The sequence below is a fragment of the Fundulus heteroclitus genome, chromosome 7, assembly GCF_011125445.2.
Source record: "Fundulus heteroclitus isolate FHET01 chromosome 7, MU-UCD_Fhet_4.1, whole genome shotgun sequence".
In the NCBI taxonomy this organism is placed as follows: domain Eukaryota; kingdom Metazoa; phylum Chordata; class Actinopteri; order Cyprinodontiformes; family Fundulidae; genus Fundulus; species Fundulus heteroclitus.
Window position 1 is genome coordinate 24,968,617 of NC_046367.1, and position 21,916 is coordinate 24,990,532.

General features: G+C 40.2%; 1 protein-coding gene across 9 annotated transcripts in view; it reads right to left on the reverse strand.

The window, feature by feature from the left end:
* lrp2a (low density lipoprotein receptor-related protein 2a) overlaps window positions 1–20,063 on the reverse strand; it is an 85,399-nt gene extending 65,336 nt beyond the window's left edge. For 5 of the 9 annotated variants that reach the window (XM_036139260.1, XM_036139257.1, XM_036139258.1 and 2 more), the window contains exons 1-14: window positions 19,906–20,063; window positions 13,381–13,488; window positions 10,136–10,255; window positions 8,451–8,567; window positions 7,921–8,031; window positions 7,711–7,824; window positions 7,500–7,619; window positions 6,177–6,320; window positions 5,952–6,071; window positions 4,788–4,916; window positions 4,196–4,365; window positions 1,535–1,758; window positions 894–1,100; window positions 595–797 (exon numbers count right to left, since the gene is read on the reverse strand). In XM_036139260.1, the coding sequence (XP_035995153.1) occupies window positions 595–797; window positions 894–1,100; window positions 1,535–1,758; window positions 4,196–4,365; window positions 4,788–4,916; window positions 5,952–6,071; window positions 6,177–6,320; window positions 7,500–7,619; window positions 7,711–7,824; window positions 7,921–8,031; window positions 8,451–8,567; window positions 10,136–10,255; window positions 13,381–13,488; window positions 19,906–19,975 (1,957 nt within the window). In that variant the 5' untranslated portion in view covers window positions 19,976–20,063. Of the gene's footprint in view, window positions 1–594; window positions 798–893; window positions 1,101–1,534; window positions 1,759–4,195; window positions 4,366–4,787; window positions 4,917–5,951; window positions 6,072–6,176; window positions 6,321–7,499; window positions 7,620–7,710; window positions 7,825–7,920; window positions 8,032–8,450; window positions 8,568–10,135; window positions 10,256–13,380; window positions 13,489–19,905 lie in introns of those variants that run through there. The other 4 variants (XM_036139261.1, XM_036139256.1, XM_036139259.1 and 1 more) reach the window with 3 other exon arrangements.
* Window positions 20,064–21,916: the final 1,853 nt, after the last annotated feature.

The following is a 21,916-nucleotide window of genomic DNA, read 5'->3' on the forward strand; positions in this document are numbered from 1 at the left end:
CAACAAGCTCGAATTAAACTCTTGCTTTGGGAATGCAAGGATTGGTCACACCCTAAAAAAAAAACACCCAGATAGCTGGTACTCCCACAGATTCCCCCACAAAAAAAAACTTCATACAGTCATAAGCATTTACCTGATCAACAAAAAACACAATCTCCTTGAACCCCTCAGCGATTTTCTGAGGGTAAAGAGAGCTGCTCCCAAGGTCCGCGACCAGGACGAAAGCCACATTGCTCCTCAATAAAATACTGTATAACTATGAGTCGATGCCTCTTCTTCATCACCCAAGTGTGATCCCTCTGTTGGTATGCACTGAACGCCATATAAGAGATCCAAACCAATACGGCATACAAGCACTTCATTGAGATTGCAGTGTCGCACAATTTGATGATGACTGTGAGTAGATATATGGTGCAACTCTAATGCTAATCATAGTTTTCGAAGAGAAATTGCAATCATCCTAATCGTTATCGAAAGGTCAGGGCTTTACAAAACCCACAGTTTGGAGATTGGCCACAAATTTCTGATCAGTGCATCTCTTTTAAGAACTGTGCGGTGATGAAGTTTCAAGATTTCAGCCAAAGACAGGCTTACCTTGTGGCTGCTTTAGCTGATGTATCACTGCCACTCCATGCGGGGTGTGAGATGTAGTGTAAAGCACACGGGGGTTGCTGTCAGTAAACTTGTTGGCTTTTATCACGGCCATCCTGGTCCAGTCGGTGAAATATACGCTGTGCTCAAACAGACTGACGCCAAAAGGATGTGGGACCACAGCCCCCCCATGGACAACGGTTTTTCTATCAGAAGACGAATGTAAAAAATTACTTATTAGAAATAAAAAGCACAAATGTATCTCCTTGTGTAGAGCTGAAGAGGTATAAAACATAAGCTACCTATGCAGACCGTCATAGGTTGCCGTTTCGACATAATCGTAGCGGCTGTCAACCCAGTAGATGCGCTTGGCTTCTATGTCGAGCGTGATACCGGCAGGCCAACCGAGTTTGCTCCCAATAATCCCGTAGCGATTGGTGCCGTCCATGAAGGCACGCTCAAGGCCCGGCTGTCCATTTGCTGCCTCCCAGTCTGAGAAGAACATATACCTGTAAAATAAGAGGCGTTTATTAAGCTCCCATTCTCCAATCACGTGGAAACTGCAATGCACAGTCCACTTTTCATACCTATGTTTCAGCAAAATAAGCACTATCAGAGGACTTCACTTTTTTTTTTTTAATTAGGCATCCACAGAGGGACATTATGTACCCAAGTGCACAGCAGTGCATCCACCGGGGAGCTGTGCAATAATTTGAGATAAGCAGTTCCTCTGGAGCCACCTGGCTGTCCCTCTCCCTTGAACTCCACTATAGGATTACAATGAGGGTCATCACTTACATTGCTCCTCACTAATCTCCCAATGGCAATCTGTTAATCTCAAACATCCCACTCCAGTCATTCCATGCCAATGGAGCACAGCAGACGGTGGGAACCGGGGCTGGCTGGATTAATTAAACGATGAAGAAAAGGGACATGCGCTTACCCAACAGTGGGGTCCACCGCCAGCCCTCTAGGGTTTCCGAGGTTTTCGGTGATGAGCGTAACCCGGTTACTTCCATCCAGGTCCACCATGTCAATCCTGTTGACGCTGGTCTCCACCACATACAGTTTATTGTTCACCCAGTCCACCGCCAGATTCTCAGGGTGGTCAACTGATACGTTTAAAACCACCTGCACGTTGGAGCCGTCCATATGCACAGAAAACACCTGTACATGAAAGATGCCATTGTGGTCAGCTTATTAGTCCGTTGGTGGCAACTCCTATTCAGATCTAAAATAAAATGACTGAGGTTTAAGCCTACAATAGATATCTTATTAAGAAACTTCTAAGTTCAGGTTTACATTTTACTGCATTTGTTCCTCACAATAGTATAAAACTAAGATGATCTAAAATAATGCAACTGTTAACTGTCTGGCTGCTATTTCTAACGTTTTCCCCCACATAGAAATCAAACATCGGATACTTAAAATGCATCAAGAAATACATACGTTTTTTTTTTGTTTTTTTTTTAAGGGATGGAGGGATTATAGGGGTTAAAAGGATATGCCATAGTGACCACTGCAGTGTATGAGATAATTGTCCCGCTCACCAGCAATTGCTGTGCATTGCCTATCAGCTGGCTGAAAAAGGCTTCTACTTTCCCTGTGCTTACAAGAAAAATACATTTGCCTGTTTATACGTCTGGTTCCATACAAAGCTGAGAATTGTGGAGTGGAAACTAAAAGCTCAACAGTTTTCTTAAGGTAAGGCTGTTTATTTATTTTTTTAGGTTTTTTTAAGGGTCTTTTTTTTACTGCTGTTGGTGTGTTTTTCCACTGGCTGTAGGTTCTTCTCAGGCCTATAGGCAAACCAATTACCCAGCTGCTATCAGAGCAGAACGGCTAAAAACCATAATATTTTTGCCCAATTCAAACTTGACAATTCATATTGTTACAAATCCCCCACATTTAGCAGGTGTTGAATCTATATTTTGATGTATTCTACTGATAAAAATTTAAATAACAAATTCACAACATTTTAGTTTTTATGCATAAATACACATGTACATTTAGATTGTTTTCAAATCATCCTACACAGTTGCATATTTTTAATCTGAGTATGCTATTCTTAATAACTTTTCATAGGTTGTAAATTTGCCCTTACTGTACCGTCATTCCTATTATTGTTTTTTATATGTTTTACCTATTTATCTACATGTTTGCATTTGCCTTTCATTTTGCTGCTGCAACACCTGAATTCCCGCACTGTGGGCAAATAAACTTTACTTCTTTTCTAAATCCTAAATATTTCCTTGAGATAATGTTATTTGTTTATTTTTTTGTTGTTTGATGGTATTATTGTACTTGCATACTTGTAAAAAGAAAAATACCTGTGTAACAATAATAATGTTTTATTATCACTTAGCCAGACTAAGAAAAACAATATTAGATCATCTTGAGGATCATTATTATTGTTATTGTTATTATTGTATATTTTATTCTGAGTTTAGTATGATTTTTTTTTTTTACTTTTCAGTTTTTATAATAGCAATTGGATTATTTTCAACAATTTTAGTTTTAGTCAGCCTTACATTCATGCGGTGTCTTTGTGTAAATGTCCTGTCTTTACTGAAGGTTATCATACTGTAAGGAACCTCTTATCAGCTCATGCCTGCTGCAAACTACAACTTTTGCAAAATGCTTGAGTAAAAATCTTTGTCTATAATAAAATAAGCTATATTTGAACAAAGACAAGGGAAACTGGCTTGTGCATTACAGCATGAAACATATAGCACTTAAGATAAACTTTATAAATGCTGGATTTTGGCAGCATTCATGAATCTACAGGTTTAAAAAACCTCCCTGGGAATTGCATGAACACAAATGTGGTCGACTTCTGAGCATGCTGCTGCAGCACTGCGATGGAGTCGCTTGCTCAGCCTGCAAGCCTTGGCACTGCGCAGCTCGCTGAGAGGGAGTGCTTTTAGCAGCTCTGCTTTTTTTGAAACCAGATCCAGACATCTAAAAAGCAGGATTTTCGACTGACCTGTTTAAAAAGAAACCAAAGACGTGGAAATAGCCTGGTAGTTTAACCTTTCCGGTTGCATTCACATGCCCTGTTTGTGCTCTCACTTTTAATCTGACATGCTGCCACTGGCGTGGCAATTATGCCGAGATGCCCAGTCACAGGTATGTTCCGGCCTTTCAGCCAAGCCATGGCGGCTTGAACCAATAAGAAGCCCAGACACAGACAGAACAAAGCTCTTTTAGCTGGCAAAAGAATGCTTATAAATGGACAGCACCAATGAAAATGAATACAGCATGATTAGGTCTGACAAGATCGAGTTACAAAAATTAGGCCTTGGTATGTGAACATCATATGAGCTTATCAGACAGGTTTCAAGATTAAGCCATTTGGATTCTATTACATATCTGCTTCCCTTCATTATGGGCGCGCCGCCATGGGGCAACTAGCTATTCCATTATTATAGTATCAACATTGCTGATATTTTAAAAGATAATTAAAAGAATTTGGTCTTGGCTGCTGGTAGGCTAACTCAAGAATTTTCTAAAACAAAAAGCTGGCCTCCATCCTACAACATGTTAAATTGGTGAGGAAGTCCACTGATAATGGATGAAAGGGGGGTGGGGGGGTGGGGAGTACCTTATTTTGGATGGTATCCGTCCAGAATATCATACTGAGGTTATAGTGGTAGTCCACCCCTACAGCGGTCCCTCTGTTCTGTGAATTAACCAAAACACGTAGACTGTTGCCGTGGATGTCGCCCATCACTAGATCTCTGCCATTAGAAAAGACAAGGGAAGGAACTCCGGCTGGAAAAATGGAAAAAGGATGCGTTAAAAGAGTAAACAGCATGAGTAAAAACAGGATTTTTGAACTTTAAATCTATCCTGTTCCATACTTCAAACATCAGAATGGTACCATAAATCATACCGCAGACTCTTTCCTCACTATCATTACAAACCTCTCTTACCATTGCTCAAATTAGAGAGGTCACTGTTTTAGTAAAAGCACTCTTCCATGGGCGACAAAGGCTAAGAAACTTCCTAAAGCAACATTTAACATGCAACATTGCACCTGAAAGAAGAACCGGCACACTCCACAAAGAGGATGCCAAAAAAATAAAGGAAGAGGACAAACTATGCCGAAGCACTTCATTTGGATCACTTGCTAGCACACTCTCAAACTGAACAAACATACAGTATATAAAAGAAGCTGCGAAAGTGCCACTCACTCGATACGTCCGCTCTACAGTATCTATGTTGCTCCAAAGTGTAGCCCTCTCGACAGCTGCATCGATGGGAGCCGATCCGGTCCTCGCACAGCTGATCACAGGCGCCCCACATGGAGCAGTCATCAAAGTCTTCAGCGTGATGAAGTGGAAAAACGGAGTCAAAACGAGAACAGTGCAAAAGAAGAATGACACACAGACAATAACAAATAGAGAATTATGTTTAATCTACACTTGCTTTGCAAAAATACCCATATTCCTTGAAAATGTCCATATTTGTCACATTATAACACTGAATTGTATTGGGATTTCATGTTTTCACTAAAGTGGTGAACTAATAATAGTTTATAATTTTGTTTTAAACCCTAAATGTGTGGTTTATATTTGTATTCAGTTCTCTATTATTTTCATTCAGTACTTTATAAGCATGAGTACTATTTGCAGCAATAACAGCTGCAGGACTTTTGGGTATGTCTCTACCAGCTTTGCATGTCTTAAAAACCATTTACCAATTTTTCTTTCCAACATATCAAGTCTTTTCACAGCCTTTAATAGGTTTTCATCCTGGGTTCGCCTGTATTTCGCTCCATTACCATCTCATCCAGTCTAAGCAGCTTCCAAGTACATGCTGAAGAAATTTATACCCGACAGCATGATGCTGCCACCACCGATTTTAACCGTGGGGGATGGTGAGTTCAGGGTGGTGTTAGTTTTCTGCCAGATGTTGGGTTTTGAAAGGAGGCTAAAATGTTAAAATTATATGGAATCTGACCACAGAGATTAAATTACACACAGGTCAGCTCTTATGTGCCTTCTGAAAACAACTGGTTGCACTGGATTTTACTAAGGAGGATCAGAGTAAAAGGGTCAGAATACAAATGCACACCTAACTTTTTAGCTGTTTTTGTTGTTAAATTTTTTTTTACAAAAGCATTAACAATACTTCCTTTTTCACAATTCTGCACTCATTTGTATCGGTCTGGAAAACGTTAAAGGGTATGAACTCCTTTGCGAGATACCAGAACGGTGTCTGTTATGTGAGCAAATGTGTTTATTCTTGCTGCGATCCTGTGACTGCGTGTCTTCAGAAGCAAACATGCGTACGGCTGTCGGGCAACCTAAGATTTATCTGATGATTAACTTTAAAAGTAAAGAAGGGGTAGATACCTATACAGGAACGACTATCATTGCTGCTGACAATGTAACCAGAGGGACAGGAACAGGTTCCTCCATTGGGGGACGTGTGGCAGTGATGCTCACAGCTCAGAGAAGCACACCTCCAGACACCTGAGAGAGGGACACGTCACGCCACGGATGGGGATTCTGGTTCAGCACTTTCTCTGATCTTAAGAGCAATTTGCAGAAAACAACATCAACTATGAAATTACTAACTGCAATTGAGTCCAGCAGTGGTGTTGGTTTCATCCTCTCCATCAGGGCAGTCCGCCGTCCCATCACACAGCTTATCCACGGGGATGCACAGCCCAGACGAAGGGCAGGGCCACTCCCCTGGGTGACACTCCCGTGGTATATTATCTAACAAGAAAAACAAGCATCAATCAATCAAACTTTATTTTTGGGTCACGTGTCACAAAGACAATTGTAACACAGAGTGTTTTGCAGAAGATCAAAACGGACAGGTAAAAAGAAAAGACATCAGAAAGGTGAGCAACCAAGTAAACGAGTAAACACGTGTACAAAAAAGAAAAGAAAAAAAAGTAAATAAGTCAAAACATTTAAGAGGTAAGAAACCGAGGCAATACATTTGTGTGGTTTAGTGAGGAAACACCAGACATGCAGTAATACTCTCAAAGCCAGAAAAATTAAATAAGGATTATAAAAATAAATTAAATACATAATGTAATACTTGCTAATTGTTTATAAAATACCTATTATTTCTCATTATATTATAATGTTATATTATAATATTATATTCTTCTATTATAAGACATTGACATTAAAAAACTAAAGATAAATAAAAAAAATACATACAATTTTTTAGGTAATATAAGATTGTTAAACTAAATAAAATAAACATAATTAGATTAGACAACACTTGATGATTGACGACTATAAATAATGCTTAAAAAAGGTGATAATATATTAGTTGCTCAAAATATTCAGAGCCAAGATGGAAAGAAAATAATTAAAAACATTTGGTAAGACAATACTTATAATTATAATAATAAAAAAACATAAAATGTTTATCCAAAATAAAACATTGTTAATCAATAATTTAACATTATGCAAAACTTTCAGAGTATGTCTTGAGAGTGTACGGAGTTGTCTCCACAGAAATCCTGATCTAAAGAAAAATTTGACCAAGACAATTGTTACTTTAAACTGATGCAGGGGCACTGAAGCTTTTTTTTTGGGGGGGGGGGGGGAGCGGGGAGCTCAGGGGGGCTTCTGCAGCCATTCCTTTAAAAACACACTCTTCACAGCCATGTGGGGGAATTTCTAAAGCCCCTTTGGGGGGCTGCACAATCTTCTGCCACAAAGAGGCATTTGAATAACACACTTAAAGGAGCGCAGGCATAGCGTCTTGACAAACCAAACCAACCATGGAGACCGAGGATGAATCAGGTTTCCGCGGCTTCAGTTCCTGCCTATTTTAGGGCTGTTTAACCTGCTAAATATCCAGGCCTATTCTGGCTCCAAAATCGCAAAGCAACTTAATGCATATAGACTAAATTCCAGCTACTGTAAACATACCACAGCCCTTTTCATCAGCATTGTCCTCACAATCGTCCTCCCCGTCACAGAGCCAGACTTGGTGGATGCAGCGGCCGCTGGGACAGGTGAAGTAATTTCCTCTGCAAGCGGGATATGCTGCTGGGAAAAAAGGCGACACCGCTTTGTATTTATCCAGGCTAAGAGTGTAGAGTTAGCGCTGGCGATGAGGAGAGTCAGGCTCTATACGTACTGCAGTTGATTTCGTCGCTCCGGTCTCCGCAGTCATCGTCGTGATCGCAGACGTAGCGCTGAGGCACGCAGAGCCCGTTCTGGCATTGGTGGAAACCTGTGTTGCAGTGCTGTGCTGAGGAGAACAGAACACAGAAATGATGAAAGTACTTCTTTCTGCCGATGCTTCGGTCAAATTCTACCCTATAGATTAATTAGTATCATCGCTTACTGCAGTTTGCCTCATCCGACCAATCGCGGCAGTCAAGTAAATGGTCGCATCTTTGAGAGCGGTTGTAGCAGGCCCCATTGGCACACCTCATCTCTGTACATTGGGGGTAATCTGTAAAATTAAACCATCATCAGGCCAACGCCACGCTCTGAAATGAACCTTGCAAATGGGCCCCTTTGTAGCTCTTAACACGTGAAAGGCCTTGTGAATGGGAAGGATAACAGTTTGAAAATCAAAAGCGCCACCATAACAGCGGCTGTTGCCGCCGCATTCTTTATGCAATTGTGAGATTACCACAGTTCGTTTTGCTGGGAAGACTAGCATGTCGGCACAATAATGGCATAGCAGCTGAACTTCAGCTTGACTAATCCACCAAGGAATCTGCAATCAACCTCTGACAACAAGAAGCATATTGTGGCCCGTTGTGTCAGTCAGCGAGCCTCTTAATCTTAACAAATTGATTAAAATGCCACAGGAGCCCAAGATAAAAAAAGAAGAAGAAAAAAAAAAACATCCAGAAGAAGACTTACTGCAGTTTCTCTCATCAGATCCATCTAAGCAGTCCGCCAGGTGGTCGCAACGGTATTCTCCGGGGATGCACGCCCCGTTGCTGCAGCTGAACTGGTCACCGGTGCACGTCCTGCCGGCTGAGATCCGATCAAAGACTTATTTAACACGACACGTTTATAGCGTACAGTACCTTGGAAAAGCAAGTTGTTCATATTTTGTCCTCTTACAGCCGCGGATCTCTCTGCCTTGTATCAGGATTGTATGTGATAAACCACAACCAAGTAGTGTATGAATGTGAGGTCAAAGATAAATTATTCATATTATTTTCAAAAAAAATCTTGAAATATATGGCGTGCTTATGTATTCAGCCCCTGGGTCAATACTTTGCATAACCACATTTCACTACAATCACAGCTACATGTCTTTTGGAGTATGTCGCTTGCAGCTTTATGAATCTAGAAACTGTCATTTTTTGCAAATTCCTGACACTCTTTTGCAAAATACCTGAGACTGGATGGATTGCTTCTATGAACATTTTCAATTTGTGCCACTGCTTCTTTGTTGGATGTTATTCATTTAACACATAAAAATGCTTTCATCTTAACCCTTCCCTTGTAACTTTGACTGTAAATCTCTGCCATGGGCTCAAGACCTTTGCAGCCTCTAACAGGTTTTGCCCTGGAATTGACTTCATCCATCTCCCCGTGGACTCTGACTGGCTTCAATAATAAAAATAATCATTAATAATAATAATAATAATTGAACTTTATTGATCTCACAATGGAGAAATTCACTTCTGCATCTCAACCCATCCCCTTGGGGAGCAGTGGGCTGCCACTATGCGGCGCCTGGGGAGCAATTGGGGGTTAAGGGTCTTGCTCAGGCTCCCCAATATCCCACCTGAAGAAAAACGTTCCCACAACCTGATGATAATGATAAAGATAAACATGTTTCACCATGTTCAAGCTGTGGTAGGATTCTCCCACACATAAGGTTTAACATTTAGGTAAAAATGTACATTTTAGTCTCACGTGACCAGAGCGCCTTCTTGTATTGCTGTGTTCACTTTGCTGTGATGTAGGCCCAACCTACAGCCTCAGGACTGACAGTGATTCTGCCAGCAGACTCTGTCAGCAGCTCCTTTATAGTTATCAAGTGTCTTCTTGGTGCTTCTCTGATTGATACACTCCTTGTCTGAACTGTCGCTCTCAGTTGACGACACCGTCTTGGTAGGTTTGCAGTTGTGCTTTTCATTTTCAGATGGATTGAACAACGTTCTTAAATAGGTTTAAACTTGAGACACTGTTCTAGAAGAACCTCTGGGTTTTATTTATTAAACCATGTATAACTTTCCTTTCACTACTTTGGGCTGATCTGTCACATACAATCCTAATAAAAAGTAAAATTAAATTTTTTTGTCTGAATGTATATCACATCTTTAAGAAAAAAACTTCATTTGCAAATCATTGCAATTCTAATAAAATCTGTCTCCTGCATTTATCTCCTCCGTTAAGGAACAGGGGGCAGATTTTACAGCACCAGTGGGAGTAATCTAGGGCTAAGGGTCTTGCTAAGGGACCCACAGTGGCTCCCAGCTATTTGTGAACTTCTCAGGGCACAAGTGCGCGGCTTTTACCACTAGGTCTCCACTCCCCTTCATTAAAAAGAGAGAAAATTAGGAAAAAGTGTCTAAAAGTGTACTCACAGCAGTGCCTTTCATCTGAGCTGTCCTCACAGTCTTCGTCGTTATCGCACACCCACACATCTGGGATGCACTCGCCATCACTCAGACACTGGAAATGACTGTCGTCGCATGTTACCTGAGCTGTCAGAGCACACACAGACATGCCATTATTTACCCCTGCTGAGTGAGACGCATTAGTAGATGTCAAGGTAAGTTTATTTTTATGGGACATTTCAACAACCAGACAATTCAAAGCACTTTGGGTGATGAAAGCACAAGTATATTGTAGTAGCAAAATAAAGGAGAATAAAAAGAAAAGTCGGATGGCAGACTGAAGTTAATGATTCAGTTAATGGTTTAAATTCAGCCACCCGCAGCCAGTATGGGCCCATGGGGCTGTGGCTGGTGCTGACCCGCCTGGGTCGCTCCTGGTTCCTGGGGGCCTCTGCTCCATGGGCTCCGTCTAGTGCTCTCCTCTGCGACCCCCAAAATAACAGCGCTAGAGACTGGTGACCCCCTGTTGGCGCGGTGACGCATCGTTTATTTTCATTCTGGAAATTACGAGACTAAAGTCCTAAAATTGTGAGGATAAAGTAGTAATTTTATGAAAACTCCAACCAAAAAGCGCAGTCTTCCCCCTGTGTTTAAATGAAGAACTGATAAGCATCTTGTAAAGTTATACGTTATAAGTTTGGTGTAGATTTCACAAATAAGGAAATATTGAATCTTTTTTAGCAAATCTGCATTAAATTGTTATAATTTTCAGGACTCTGAGACAACTGTTTGACATTATTCTCGTAATATTACAACTGTTTTCTCATTATGTTCTTTATTTCTTACACAACTAATATTATGACTTTATTCTCGTAAATTCCAAAAGGAAGAAAATGTGTATTATGATCATTATAGATTAAAGAAAATAAATTATTTGGATTAAATTTCCACAAAAAACTCAGGAATTTGGAGATTAATTTCACATATTTGTGAGAAAAAACTTGGATGCTTTCTGATATCGAAAAGTCAATAAAAAGTATTTTTGTCATTTTTGTTTATACTTTTTCTCTGTCCTTCCTCTTACTCTGTCCTTGTTATCCCTCTTCCCCTCTTCCTTGCCATGTTTGTTTCTGATTATTGTTTTATGAGTGATCATTTGTATTTTATGATTGTGTACAGCACTTTGGTCCTGCTGGTGTTTAAAGTGCTTTATAAATAAAATTGGTATGGTATGGTATGGTACCAACAGGTGCACTAAAGGGGCAACAATAAGGTGACCCAAAAAACAGGAATGGTTTTTTAGGTGGAAGTCAGACGTATTTCTCCCTGCTCGTTTTCTATCGACTGCTTGTCAATAGTTTTGCATTTCACCAGGGTCGGTGTCACTACTGGGTGCCTGAGGTGGTTCCTGGACCCTACACAGGTTGCATAGGCGCTCCAACTCCACCGTGATGGCACATTAATACATGCCATTACCGGATTACTACAGATAATGGGATCGGATATCGGCGCCGATATTAACTAATTAGCTGGATCGGATATCGGATCACTGAAGCTAATACAACATTCCAATCCAGTTGTTTCTTTTTTATTAATATAATACACAGCGATACAGTTACGGCAATTTAGTCACTTCTCTTCTATGTTTGCAACAGTGGTCACACAGAGCGCGCACATCAGCTAGCGGTGAGCAAACAGAGCAACATGGAGCAAGTGCCGGACCGAGCCAATACTGCTATTTGGAAACATTTCAAACTTGATACGCCAACAAGTCCGACTGCAACATGCAGCATCTGCAATGCGTAAGTTGCGAGGAGGTGATAAGGTTGGTAAATTCAATATCACAAATTGAAATAAGCACCTTCAAAAGCACCGTGCTAAATGACATGCAGAACTTTTCTAACAATTTATTTCAAGCCTGATAACTTCACAGACATGGCAAGATACACAGTTTATTCATTCAACAGTAGCATCGGATCGATATCGGGTATCGGCCGATATGCTTAGCCCAGGTATCGTATCGGATTGGATCGGAAAAAACTATTGGTGCATCTCTAGCCATTACCGAAGTCTCCTATGTCTCCCAGCAGTCTGAAGAACAAGGAGTATATTCCAGGAAACAGGCAGTTACTCTATGAGAGCCGGACAGAACCATCAGCAGGACTCATCAGCTGGTATCTGCTCCTTTGTGCAAGGAGAAACAGGATGAGTGCCAGAGCCGCACAAAGTGACCTCAAGCGGACCACTGCCATGAAGGTCTCTGACCAAACCACGTTAGAAACAGACTTCATGAGGGTGGCGTATGGGCCCGACATCTTCTGGTAGGCCCTGTGCTCTCTGCCTGGTATCTTGGACCTCGACTGGCATTTACAAGAGAACACCTGAATTAGTTCATCACTGCCGTCCTGTTCTTTTCGCAGATGAGAGCAGGTTCACTCTGAGCTCATGTGACAGAAAATAAAGGGTCTGGAGAAGCTGAGGTGAAGGTTATGCTCCCTGCGACATTGTTCAGCGTGATCGGTTTGCTGGTGGCTAAGTGTTGATCTGGGGAGGCAAATCCATGGAGGGTTGCAAAGACGTGTACAGGACAAACGGTGGCACCCTGGATGCCATTAGTTATCAGGATAAAACCCTCAGACCCAATGTTAGACCCCTTTGATGGTGAGTGGTTTCTGGTGTCTCCTGATACATGATAATGCCCGATCTGAAGCAGCAAGAGTATTTAGGCAACTCCTGGAAGATGAAGAAATCGATACCATTGACTGGGCTCCAAGCTCCTCTGACTTAAAGCCAACAGAACATCTCTGGGACATCATGTTCAAGTCTATCCTACTCCACCAGGTCACACCTCAGACTGTCAAGGAGGTCAGTGACGCCCCGGTTCAGATCTAGAAGGAAATAACCTAGAACACCATCCAATATCTCATAAGGAGCATACCTTGACGTTGTCAGACATGCATACAAACATTTTGGGGGTCTTGCAAACTACTGAGTACCATTCATATTCAGCATTTAATCACATTTCAGCAAATTTTACTAGTTTAGTGTATCAGATTTTTCATTTTCACTTTCTTAGTGATTTTGGATTTAAGCCCTCTGTGGATTGATAATTTTCCTTCTGTTCCTAACACATTAACCGTTCCACATCAGTAAAGATATTCAGCATGATTGATCTTTCCAATTGAGATCAGGTGTGTTTTCAAAGTGCTCCTTTAATTTTTTTTGGAGCAGTGTATTTTAACTAGTTAACATAGTGATGCACTTCTACTTACGGCAGTCCTGTTCATCAGAGTCATCGATGCAATCTGATGTCCCGTCACAGTGCCAGTCCCCAGGTATACATCGACCAGATCCACAGCGAAACTGCCCCAATTCACATCCTGCACACAGTTGCAGATTTTTTTACATTCAAATTTCTTTCTTTTTTTTTTCCTCACCGTAATCAAACTTGCTTACTTCAATCAATTAACTTTTTAAAATTAGATAAAACACATTTAAGGAACCTAAGGCCATATGGGGGGTGAGGGAAGCTTTCCCCTAATGAAGCATGTTGTTAACAGCATTGACAAGACTCGGAGACAAGCGTGCCAGGCATCCCCCAGACATTTCTACAAACCACACTTCACTCTTCTTGAGCTTTCTTTTGATGTTCCCAGAGAGTGGCATCTGTTGAGATAAGGTACCACCGCTCTACCTTCCCTGATGTTTTCCAGGAGAGATTGATTCAGGCAGCACAGTTCAGAGGCAGAGCACTCCATCATGCCCAATCAAAGAGGAATGTGCAATTGTGACGGTCTCTTTGACAGCCTGATTTATGGCGCACGCTGCCCCTGTCCGCTCTGAGATGTAATTGGAATAAATAGTGGTACTGGGTGGTACCAAAGCCATTTCAACACATATTCACTAGAATTGAGCTTTAATTTGGATATAAATCTGTGCAAGTGTTGTTCTGTTGATAAGGGTGCATTTATCTGAAAAATACTAGAAATAAGAGCACAAAATCCAAAAACTGTTTTCATGATAAATGTTGAGCAAGGTAATAGTGAGGGGAGATAAATCCCTTCCAAAGCCCTCACCATGGTACTAAAATGGCTATTTAACTTCTTCTCTGCTCATATTAGCCAGCTCATCATTTAACTGTACCACAAAAAAAATAAAACATTCTCACTAAAACAGGCTGCATATTTAAGTTACTCAGTTGCTGCCAGTTATCCTCTCCTGCTCAGTTTAATAGTGATAAAACTGCTCAGAAGAATCTCAAAAAGGAAGTTTGTTTAAAGGCAGTGATCCCTGAAGCTTCGGCGTCATCAAAAGCATCAAAGCAGGTGAAAACGAGCAAAAAGATGCATTCGGTTTAGAAATGTGATATTTACCCGAGCACCAACCCTCAAAACTCTGCACATCCATAGGCAGCTTTTTATTATTATTATTATTTAAAGCTCAAGAAGTCCTTCCTCCTTTTTTTGCAAGAAAAAAAACAAGTTCAAATTTGACTTTTTCAGGCCTATATGTACTATCCAAGTTTAGCCTTAGCAAAAACATTGAAAGTCAGGCTTTGCAGGCTAATTAAATCAACCTGAACTCCCTTTCCAGCACATTTACATCCCTATAAGTGGTTTCAACTTTTGTCTTCAATTTCACATAGTTTAGAAAGAGGTTTTATTAATACTCTGCTGAGAAAACTACACTTAATAGGCCATCAGAAATTAACATTTAATCTTAGGAAAATACAAGAAAAGACCAAACAATAAAAAAAAAAAATGACTTGTCAAAATGACCATTTGGAGCGATAGAGAAGTGTGTAGATGCTGTACATGCAGACCCAGGTTGGCAGCGTATACCATGTATGCCAAGGGGAAAGCAATCTGCTGGAAGCGATTAAACGCAGACAGTGTTTCCTGACACCATTACCTCTGGGGAAGGGTGGCAGATCCAACACACTGAAGCAGAAACTTTAAAAGGCACTCTGTCCAATGTGAGGGAATTCCCTGCTTTCTGTGAAAACGTCCACCGATCAGGCTTATTTCTGGCCCCTATCTAGATGCTTTGAGATCTAATCTGCAGATTTTGATTTTTAATGATTAGTTTTCTTTACTAGTGACACGTCTTTGTGCAGGTTTTTTTTTTTTTTTTTTTAAGCAATGGTACTTTTTAATCCAGTCGAAAAATGACATAATTAATTTGTGCTTACAAGGTAGCGACTTAGTCTGAATTGTTTAATATAAGCAACTCTAGATGAAATATATAGTTGAACAGATTAGGTTCACTATTTGGCAAGAAACCAGTCAGTATTGACTTGTGCTCGCCCTTAATTACTGCATAATAAACACTTATGAATGATTTATACGGTATTTACAGATTAATTAATGACATACAGTGTCTATAAACAATTTATTAGTCATGTAGAATTGGGGCCTTATTGTAAAGCGCTAACAAATAAATGAATTAAAAATAATGTTTGACATAGCGATCAATAATCAAAGACTGATGACAAAATGATCTAATTCTGGTCTCTAGGTGATTGATTGCTGCATTTCTATTGTATAACTTTTTTTTCTCAAATGTCTGCCTTCGACTTCATAGTCTAGCTTTGCTATGTTTATAAATATAAACGAAGCTAAGAGCAAATGTGATAGGTGCAAACCTGCAGATTTTCAGTCTGAATATGACTATTAATGACATAAACCTAAGTCTTTTATGAAATTTTGTCGTTTTCTTTCCCCTAATTAGCAACTTAAACCCACAGCAGGAGAGATCGCTGCTCTATCTGTAAGTAAAGATAAGAATGTACTACTATTGCCCGACAAAGAAACGCATTAGAATGAAGCACCCCAAACCTCCTTACACCCCACTGGGGAAATTACAATGAAGCAAAAAAAAAAAAAAAAAAAAAAAGATGCCAGCTTAGATTCAAGCTTATAACTGGAAACTCAAATCCAACATGGAAAGCAAAACCGTTTTTGTAGGTGAGCAGCAGATATTTGAGTTCACAAACGTTGCTAAGGTTAAAAGTAAAGCATAGTGTAAGTTTGGTTTTTCAGCAGCCACTTCTTAGGCATGTATAGGGCAACTAAAAGATGTTTTTAAGCTTTGGCCAATGCTTCTTGTTTAGACACAGCCCTCGCCTTGGACTGAATGTGCGCGGTGAAAAGTTAAAGAGAACGGCTGCTGGCAACGTGAGACGCGGGACCCGTCCATGCTGTCAGAGCGAAGTGCTGCTGCTTGTTTCATATGGAAATCGATGCAGTAGAATGCCGTCAATTGCCAAACAAGTGACTTCGGCTCCCATTAGGACCCTCAAAACCCTTGGGGCTTTGAGCAAAAGGGTGGCATAAATAGAAGAATAGAGGCCTGGCTTGGTTTGGACTCAGGAATGCTCAACAATTTGGTGCACGCTTTAATAGAAGAAAGAGTGGAGGGAACAAAACATGAACTATGTTGTCAGAGCATAATGCTACAGATACTGTACAGCTTATTTTTTGCACCGGACAGTGAGTCACAGCGTACCAGAAGTGAGTTACAAGCTCAACTAATGTGGCTCAACTAATGTGTGAGCCAAAAGTCTTCAAGTTTCTACTGAAATGTTACTGTTGCACAAGGATTTAGGCCTCCACACCGGAAGAAAGCCGCCATGTGCAGGGTTTCATTCAGGCATGTGCCCGTCTAGAAAAGGTTTACATGCCAAGGAAAACATTTAGTAGTAGAAGAAAAACTTTAACCTGCCAGCCTCCTGACATACGAGTGCAAAACACTGTTCAAAATCTTGCACGATTTCTCATTTTTCCACATGAATGCATAAAAATGCATTTGCTGTGCACTTTTTGAGGGGTTACTGGCAAATGATTAGCAAAGAAAACAAGTTGATTTACTAACTAAACATGCCGAGAGCAGCAAAACCATCAGAGGATGATTAAAAAAACCCTGCATTGTGAAATCTGTCACATTAGCTATTAAGGACAGTGTAAGCATTCGGTAGCATTACCACTTTCACAACCTGGTTAACAGCCTTCAGAAGCCACAAGGGAAAGAGACAATTATATAAAATAAAAGGATTTTGGTGGACATTCAAGCAGAGATTGTCCCCCTCATGGCAAAACAGTATGAAGTAGCGCATATTTCTTAAATCTCACTTGCATTATATACAAAACGCTGAAACAAGATGTTTTCATACAATATCTAAAAAGAGCACATATCAGACTAGTTGTATCTGCTTTAGGTGAGTCAGGATTACCGCAATGTTGTTGTTTTTTGGGTTTTGTTTTGGATGGAAGGCACAGTAATTAGTTAAATCATTTTTGAAAAGTTGTTTTACTTCCTTTAAATACACATCATTATACACCAAGATTACCATGCCTTTAAACACTCAGGAGATGATGACATGGTAATGGGAAGCTTCTAACAGGTTAATTCTTGTACTGCACAATATATTACAATATTAACGTTAATTGCAATAAATTGGTTGGATGAGCTCCTGAAATAGGAGGGGTGGGGGGGGGGGGTGATCTATCTGCCATGGATCATGACACCAGGTCTATATTCTTACCAACTCAGGTGCTAAATCCCATAGAAAATGGTGAGGGAATCCTAATGATGGAAAATAAAGAAAATAAATCTGAAAAAGCTTCATTAATTTGAACCTTTGACACATTGGACAGCAATGGTATCCCAACGGCATGTTGTCTAGATGTAGCTCAGCCCTAGTTAATTCACATCATTAGTTGGAGACCCGCCTGCAGGGATGTATTTTAAGACAACACCTGAAAACTTAATGCTTCCTTGTGCAACCAAAGGAAGAAACAAATCTCAACAAATCCTTCATAAATGTCGGGCAGACCTCTACAAGTCTGGATCATCCTTGATTAAAATTTCTAGATGCCTGAATGGGTTGATTGTCCAGACAAAACATCATCCATAAAATGTGCAAATCAACCCCAGAACAACGGCTACTAATCATGTTAAGGTGCTGGCTGAAGCTAATGGAGAGCGTCGTCATAAAGCTAGTCCTGCACCAACATAGGCCACTCTGCTAGGAAGAAGCCACTGAACATTTTTAGGCAGAGCTGAAAGTGTGTGTTTAAGCCAGGCGGCTTAAGAACCTGGCTTAGTTACATCGGTTCTGTCAGCAGGAATGGGCCAAACTTCCTGCAAACTCGGCCCACTGTGAGAAGCTTGCAGGAAGGACAAAACATTTGATCCAATTCAGTTTCAATTCGAACCAGTTCACTTACAAATGCTAATTTTTTAAAATCCAGGTTATAAAAAGAATATAATTAAATCCATTTTATAGACTAATTCAAAGTCATTTACGTACAAGCCAATTCAATCTTATTTAAAAAAAAAAAATCAATGCAGCCAAGTTCAGATTTTCATGCCAATTCGTAACAAGTTTTCTTTCTAAACGAACTGATTTTGCAGCAATCCCTCCTCCTGAACAAGCAGGGAGCAGCAATCCTTCACACTAAGCATGCGTTTGATGGCAGTAGAATTGAAAACCCCTCCCATAAAAGTCCAAGTAATGCAGTATTAGGGAAATACTTCCAAATAATAAGGGTATATATGTAAACTTCTGAATTTGAATAAAGATATAAAGCGTTCTCTCTCTCATTATTCTGGCATTTAGCAATTACTGCTCCATACTGTTGAACAGGGTACACTGGGTACATTTTTCAGGGCACACTCCAGTTCATCATTTACAATAAATGTTATGTTAATGATTAATGTGAACATGCTGACAAAGCTAGATGATTGTTAGTTGTTGTTTTTTTAGTTCAGTCATCAGTTTGTAAACTTTAGCTGTCATCAGCAAACTTTCATTTACAAGTTCTGTAAATCCCCACTTTCAAAGGAAATGCCAAGGGAAGTGAGTGCCAACACAGATATCTCTTTACGTTTGACATATTTTCTGCTTTTCTCTAAGGAAGTAGCGTTGGCCGTTACATTAAAACAAGCAAAAAAAAACAAGTGACCCTGCTCAACTCGGAGTCGTTCCCCTGGTCGAAATGATTCCAGTTTGCAGCAGCTGCAGAGTAATTAGTAGCTTGATTCACACTAAGGAGCTTACATACTAAGGGTTGAGCAAAAAGAAAGCAGATTACAATCTGAGAAGCAGGATCTAGCTGTGCTCCAAACGCCACATGCGCGAGTGTGAGGCCGTCACATATAAAGGCTTGCTTCAAAGCATTTCCTCACTTCCTGTACGCGAGGGTATGCAGACGTGATTCGATGAGGTTTGGGTGAGCAGAGGGGGGAAAAAAAAAAAAATCTGCCCTACTGAATGAGATTTGTACCAGCAGCCTCTCGGTCCTCACAGATTGTCTGTAAGTCACATGCTCTCTTCTGCTACCTAGCAACAGTAAAGCCCAGGCAAAAGTTCCTCAATCTGCCTGAGAGAGGCTTTGTGCTCAACCTTATAACTACAACTGGGAGGTAAAAGTCCTAGCCTAGTCCCAACATTTTATATATATATATATATATATATATATATATATATATATATATATATATATATATATATATATATATATATATATATATATATATATATATATATATATATATATATATATATATATATATATTGTGTTGGATATGTTCTTAGTTGGGCAACTGATCTACTTGAATTCCTCTACTTTGTGCTGATGAGCAACAAGTGCACAAGTTGAGTCACATGTAACTCTCCAGCTCCTCAATGAATCATTCAGCTGTATGCGCGCGCGCACGTACGCACGCACGCACGCACAGACACACACACACAAAGCTGATGGCAGCAGCAGCAATGACAGTTTTAGAAAGCCTACCTTCAGCATGGCACCACCTAACAGAAGCTAAGAGCAGGAGAAAGAGTTGAAGCGGCGGTGCTCTCCACATTCTGGCCGGCCCGTCCAGCTCCGCGCTGCAGATGGAGGAGCTGTGAGGACTGAGGCTGGGATGCTGCTGTAGCTTTCCTCTGTCCCTCTCGGCCCGCTAGTTGATGAAAAGGGGGCGTGCACAAAGGCCAGGACCGCCGTCCCCCTCTCCTCCTCCTCCTCCTCCTCCTCTTCCTCCCTGCTCCGGCCCAGCCCTCGGCCCGCTGGATAAATCCCTGTGGGCCCTGGAAGCTGCATAATGCAGGTCCGAGCTGCGCTGGGAGCCAGTGATTTTACACTCTCAGGGGGTCGTCGTTGTTGTAATTTTGCCCCACGCTAGGGAGCGAACAGAGGGTCTGTATGTTCATGCTTGGGAAAACAAACTTGGACGGAACACAGAAACGAAAGAAGGGGGTAAACAAAAGCACCACGAGTAGTTTCTGGGTCTTTTAAATCACATTTAAATTACATTTACATCACACTCTTCTCTTAAAATAAAAGACCCAAAAATAAATAAATACGTTACTATAATGTAACTTTAAAATCAATACGATTAAACCCAAGTGGAAGAAAGCGACTCTTTTGGCGTGGTTATTGGTTATTTGTGAGAAGCTCGACAGCGCCATCGTGCGGCCGAATGGTAAAACAACACCAGCACAAATCATCCGCGCTTCAAATGGTTTCTATTTTCTATCTACATTTTATTATTTTGCTATATCTTAATCATGTAAAGCACTTTGTATTGTTTTGTACTGAATTGTGCTATATAAATAAATTTGCCTTGCCTTGCCTTGCCTTGCCTAATACAGTAAAGCCCAAAAATGTTTCATAGTCCTGGCATATTTAGAATTGAAAAAAATATTTTAGCTTTGCCAAGAAGTTTATTTTTGATAGGAAACGAGATGTCTCACAATATAATAAAACAAGACAATTTAAATTTGGAGGGGAAAAAAATCTAAAGCAATGATTTAACATATTAAAAAAAAAACAGACATAGCAATCGCTTAAAATATTGTAGGAACAGCTATTAAACCCGTATAATTGCCAACCTGTTTTTTGTATGCTTCCACTGGGATTTTTGACTATTTGTCTTTGGTGATGAGCTCTTTGAGACTGGAAGGCCTCCTTGCCATAACCTTAATCTTTAGTTCCTTCCTCAAATTCTTTATCAGATTCAAGCCAAGGCTCTAGCTGGAAAACTCAATAATCACCTCTAATCAGATAGAACAAGTTGGTAAAATTAAAACATTACTGTAAACCTCAATCTGAAGGGACGGTGGACAACTATGAGCTAAATTCTATGTGGATGTGAGAGCAGGGCTGCTGTGATGTGTTATGCACGTCATCTGTAAAGAGATCTAGAGATATAAGATGGTGAATGGACAAGCCATGTGGAACTCTTGGTCCCATTTAGCAGACTTTTTGTTACCATTGTTCATCCTGACAAGAGTTGTAGCTTTCTTGGAAGCAGACATGGCTGAATCGGAACCATTTTCAAGTAGGGTTTAGATGGAAATTTAAATATGAAATCCAAAGTATATAATAACCACAGCAATTAATTTGACTCACAGCAATAGATTTTACTCATTAATTTTCCTCATTGACTCCAAAAATCCTTTCTCAATAACTTCAAAATCTCTACTTCTTCAAGTTTAACTCAACATTTCCACAATAAAATGGACCAATTATGCAAAAAGACAATCACATCAGTTTATATGTAAAGGACCTTTTTGTGCTGTAGTTACTTACAGATATTTACAGATGGCCAAGAAGATAATAACATTAGTTTAGTAAAGCTCCTCTGTGGGCTACTTTAGGTTTTACAGATACAAATACAACCAGAAAAAATCTGTTTCTGTGATATATTGAATTTAATTGTGTCAACCTAAGCTTTAAAGCTTTGTTGGACACCTACACCAGTTGGAACTAAAAGTAATGTAAGTTCATTAAAACAAAACATAAC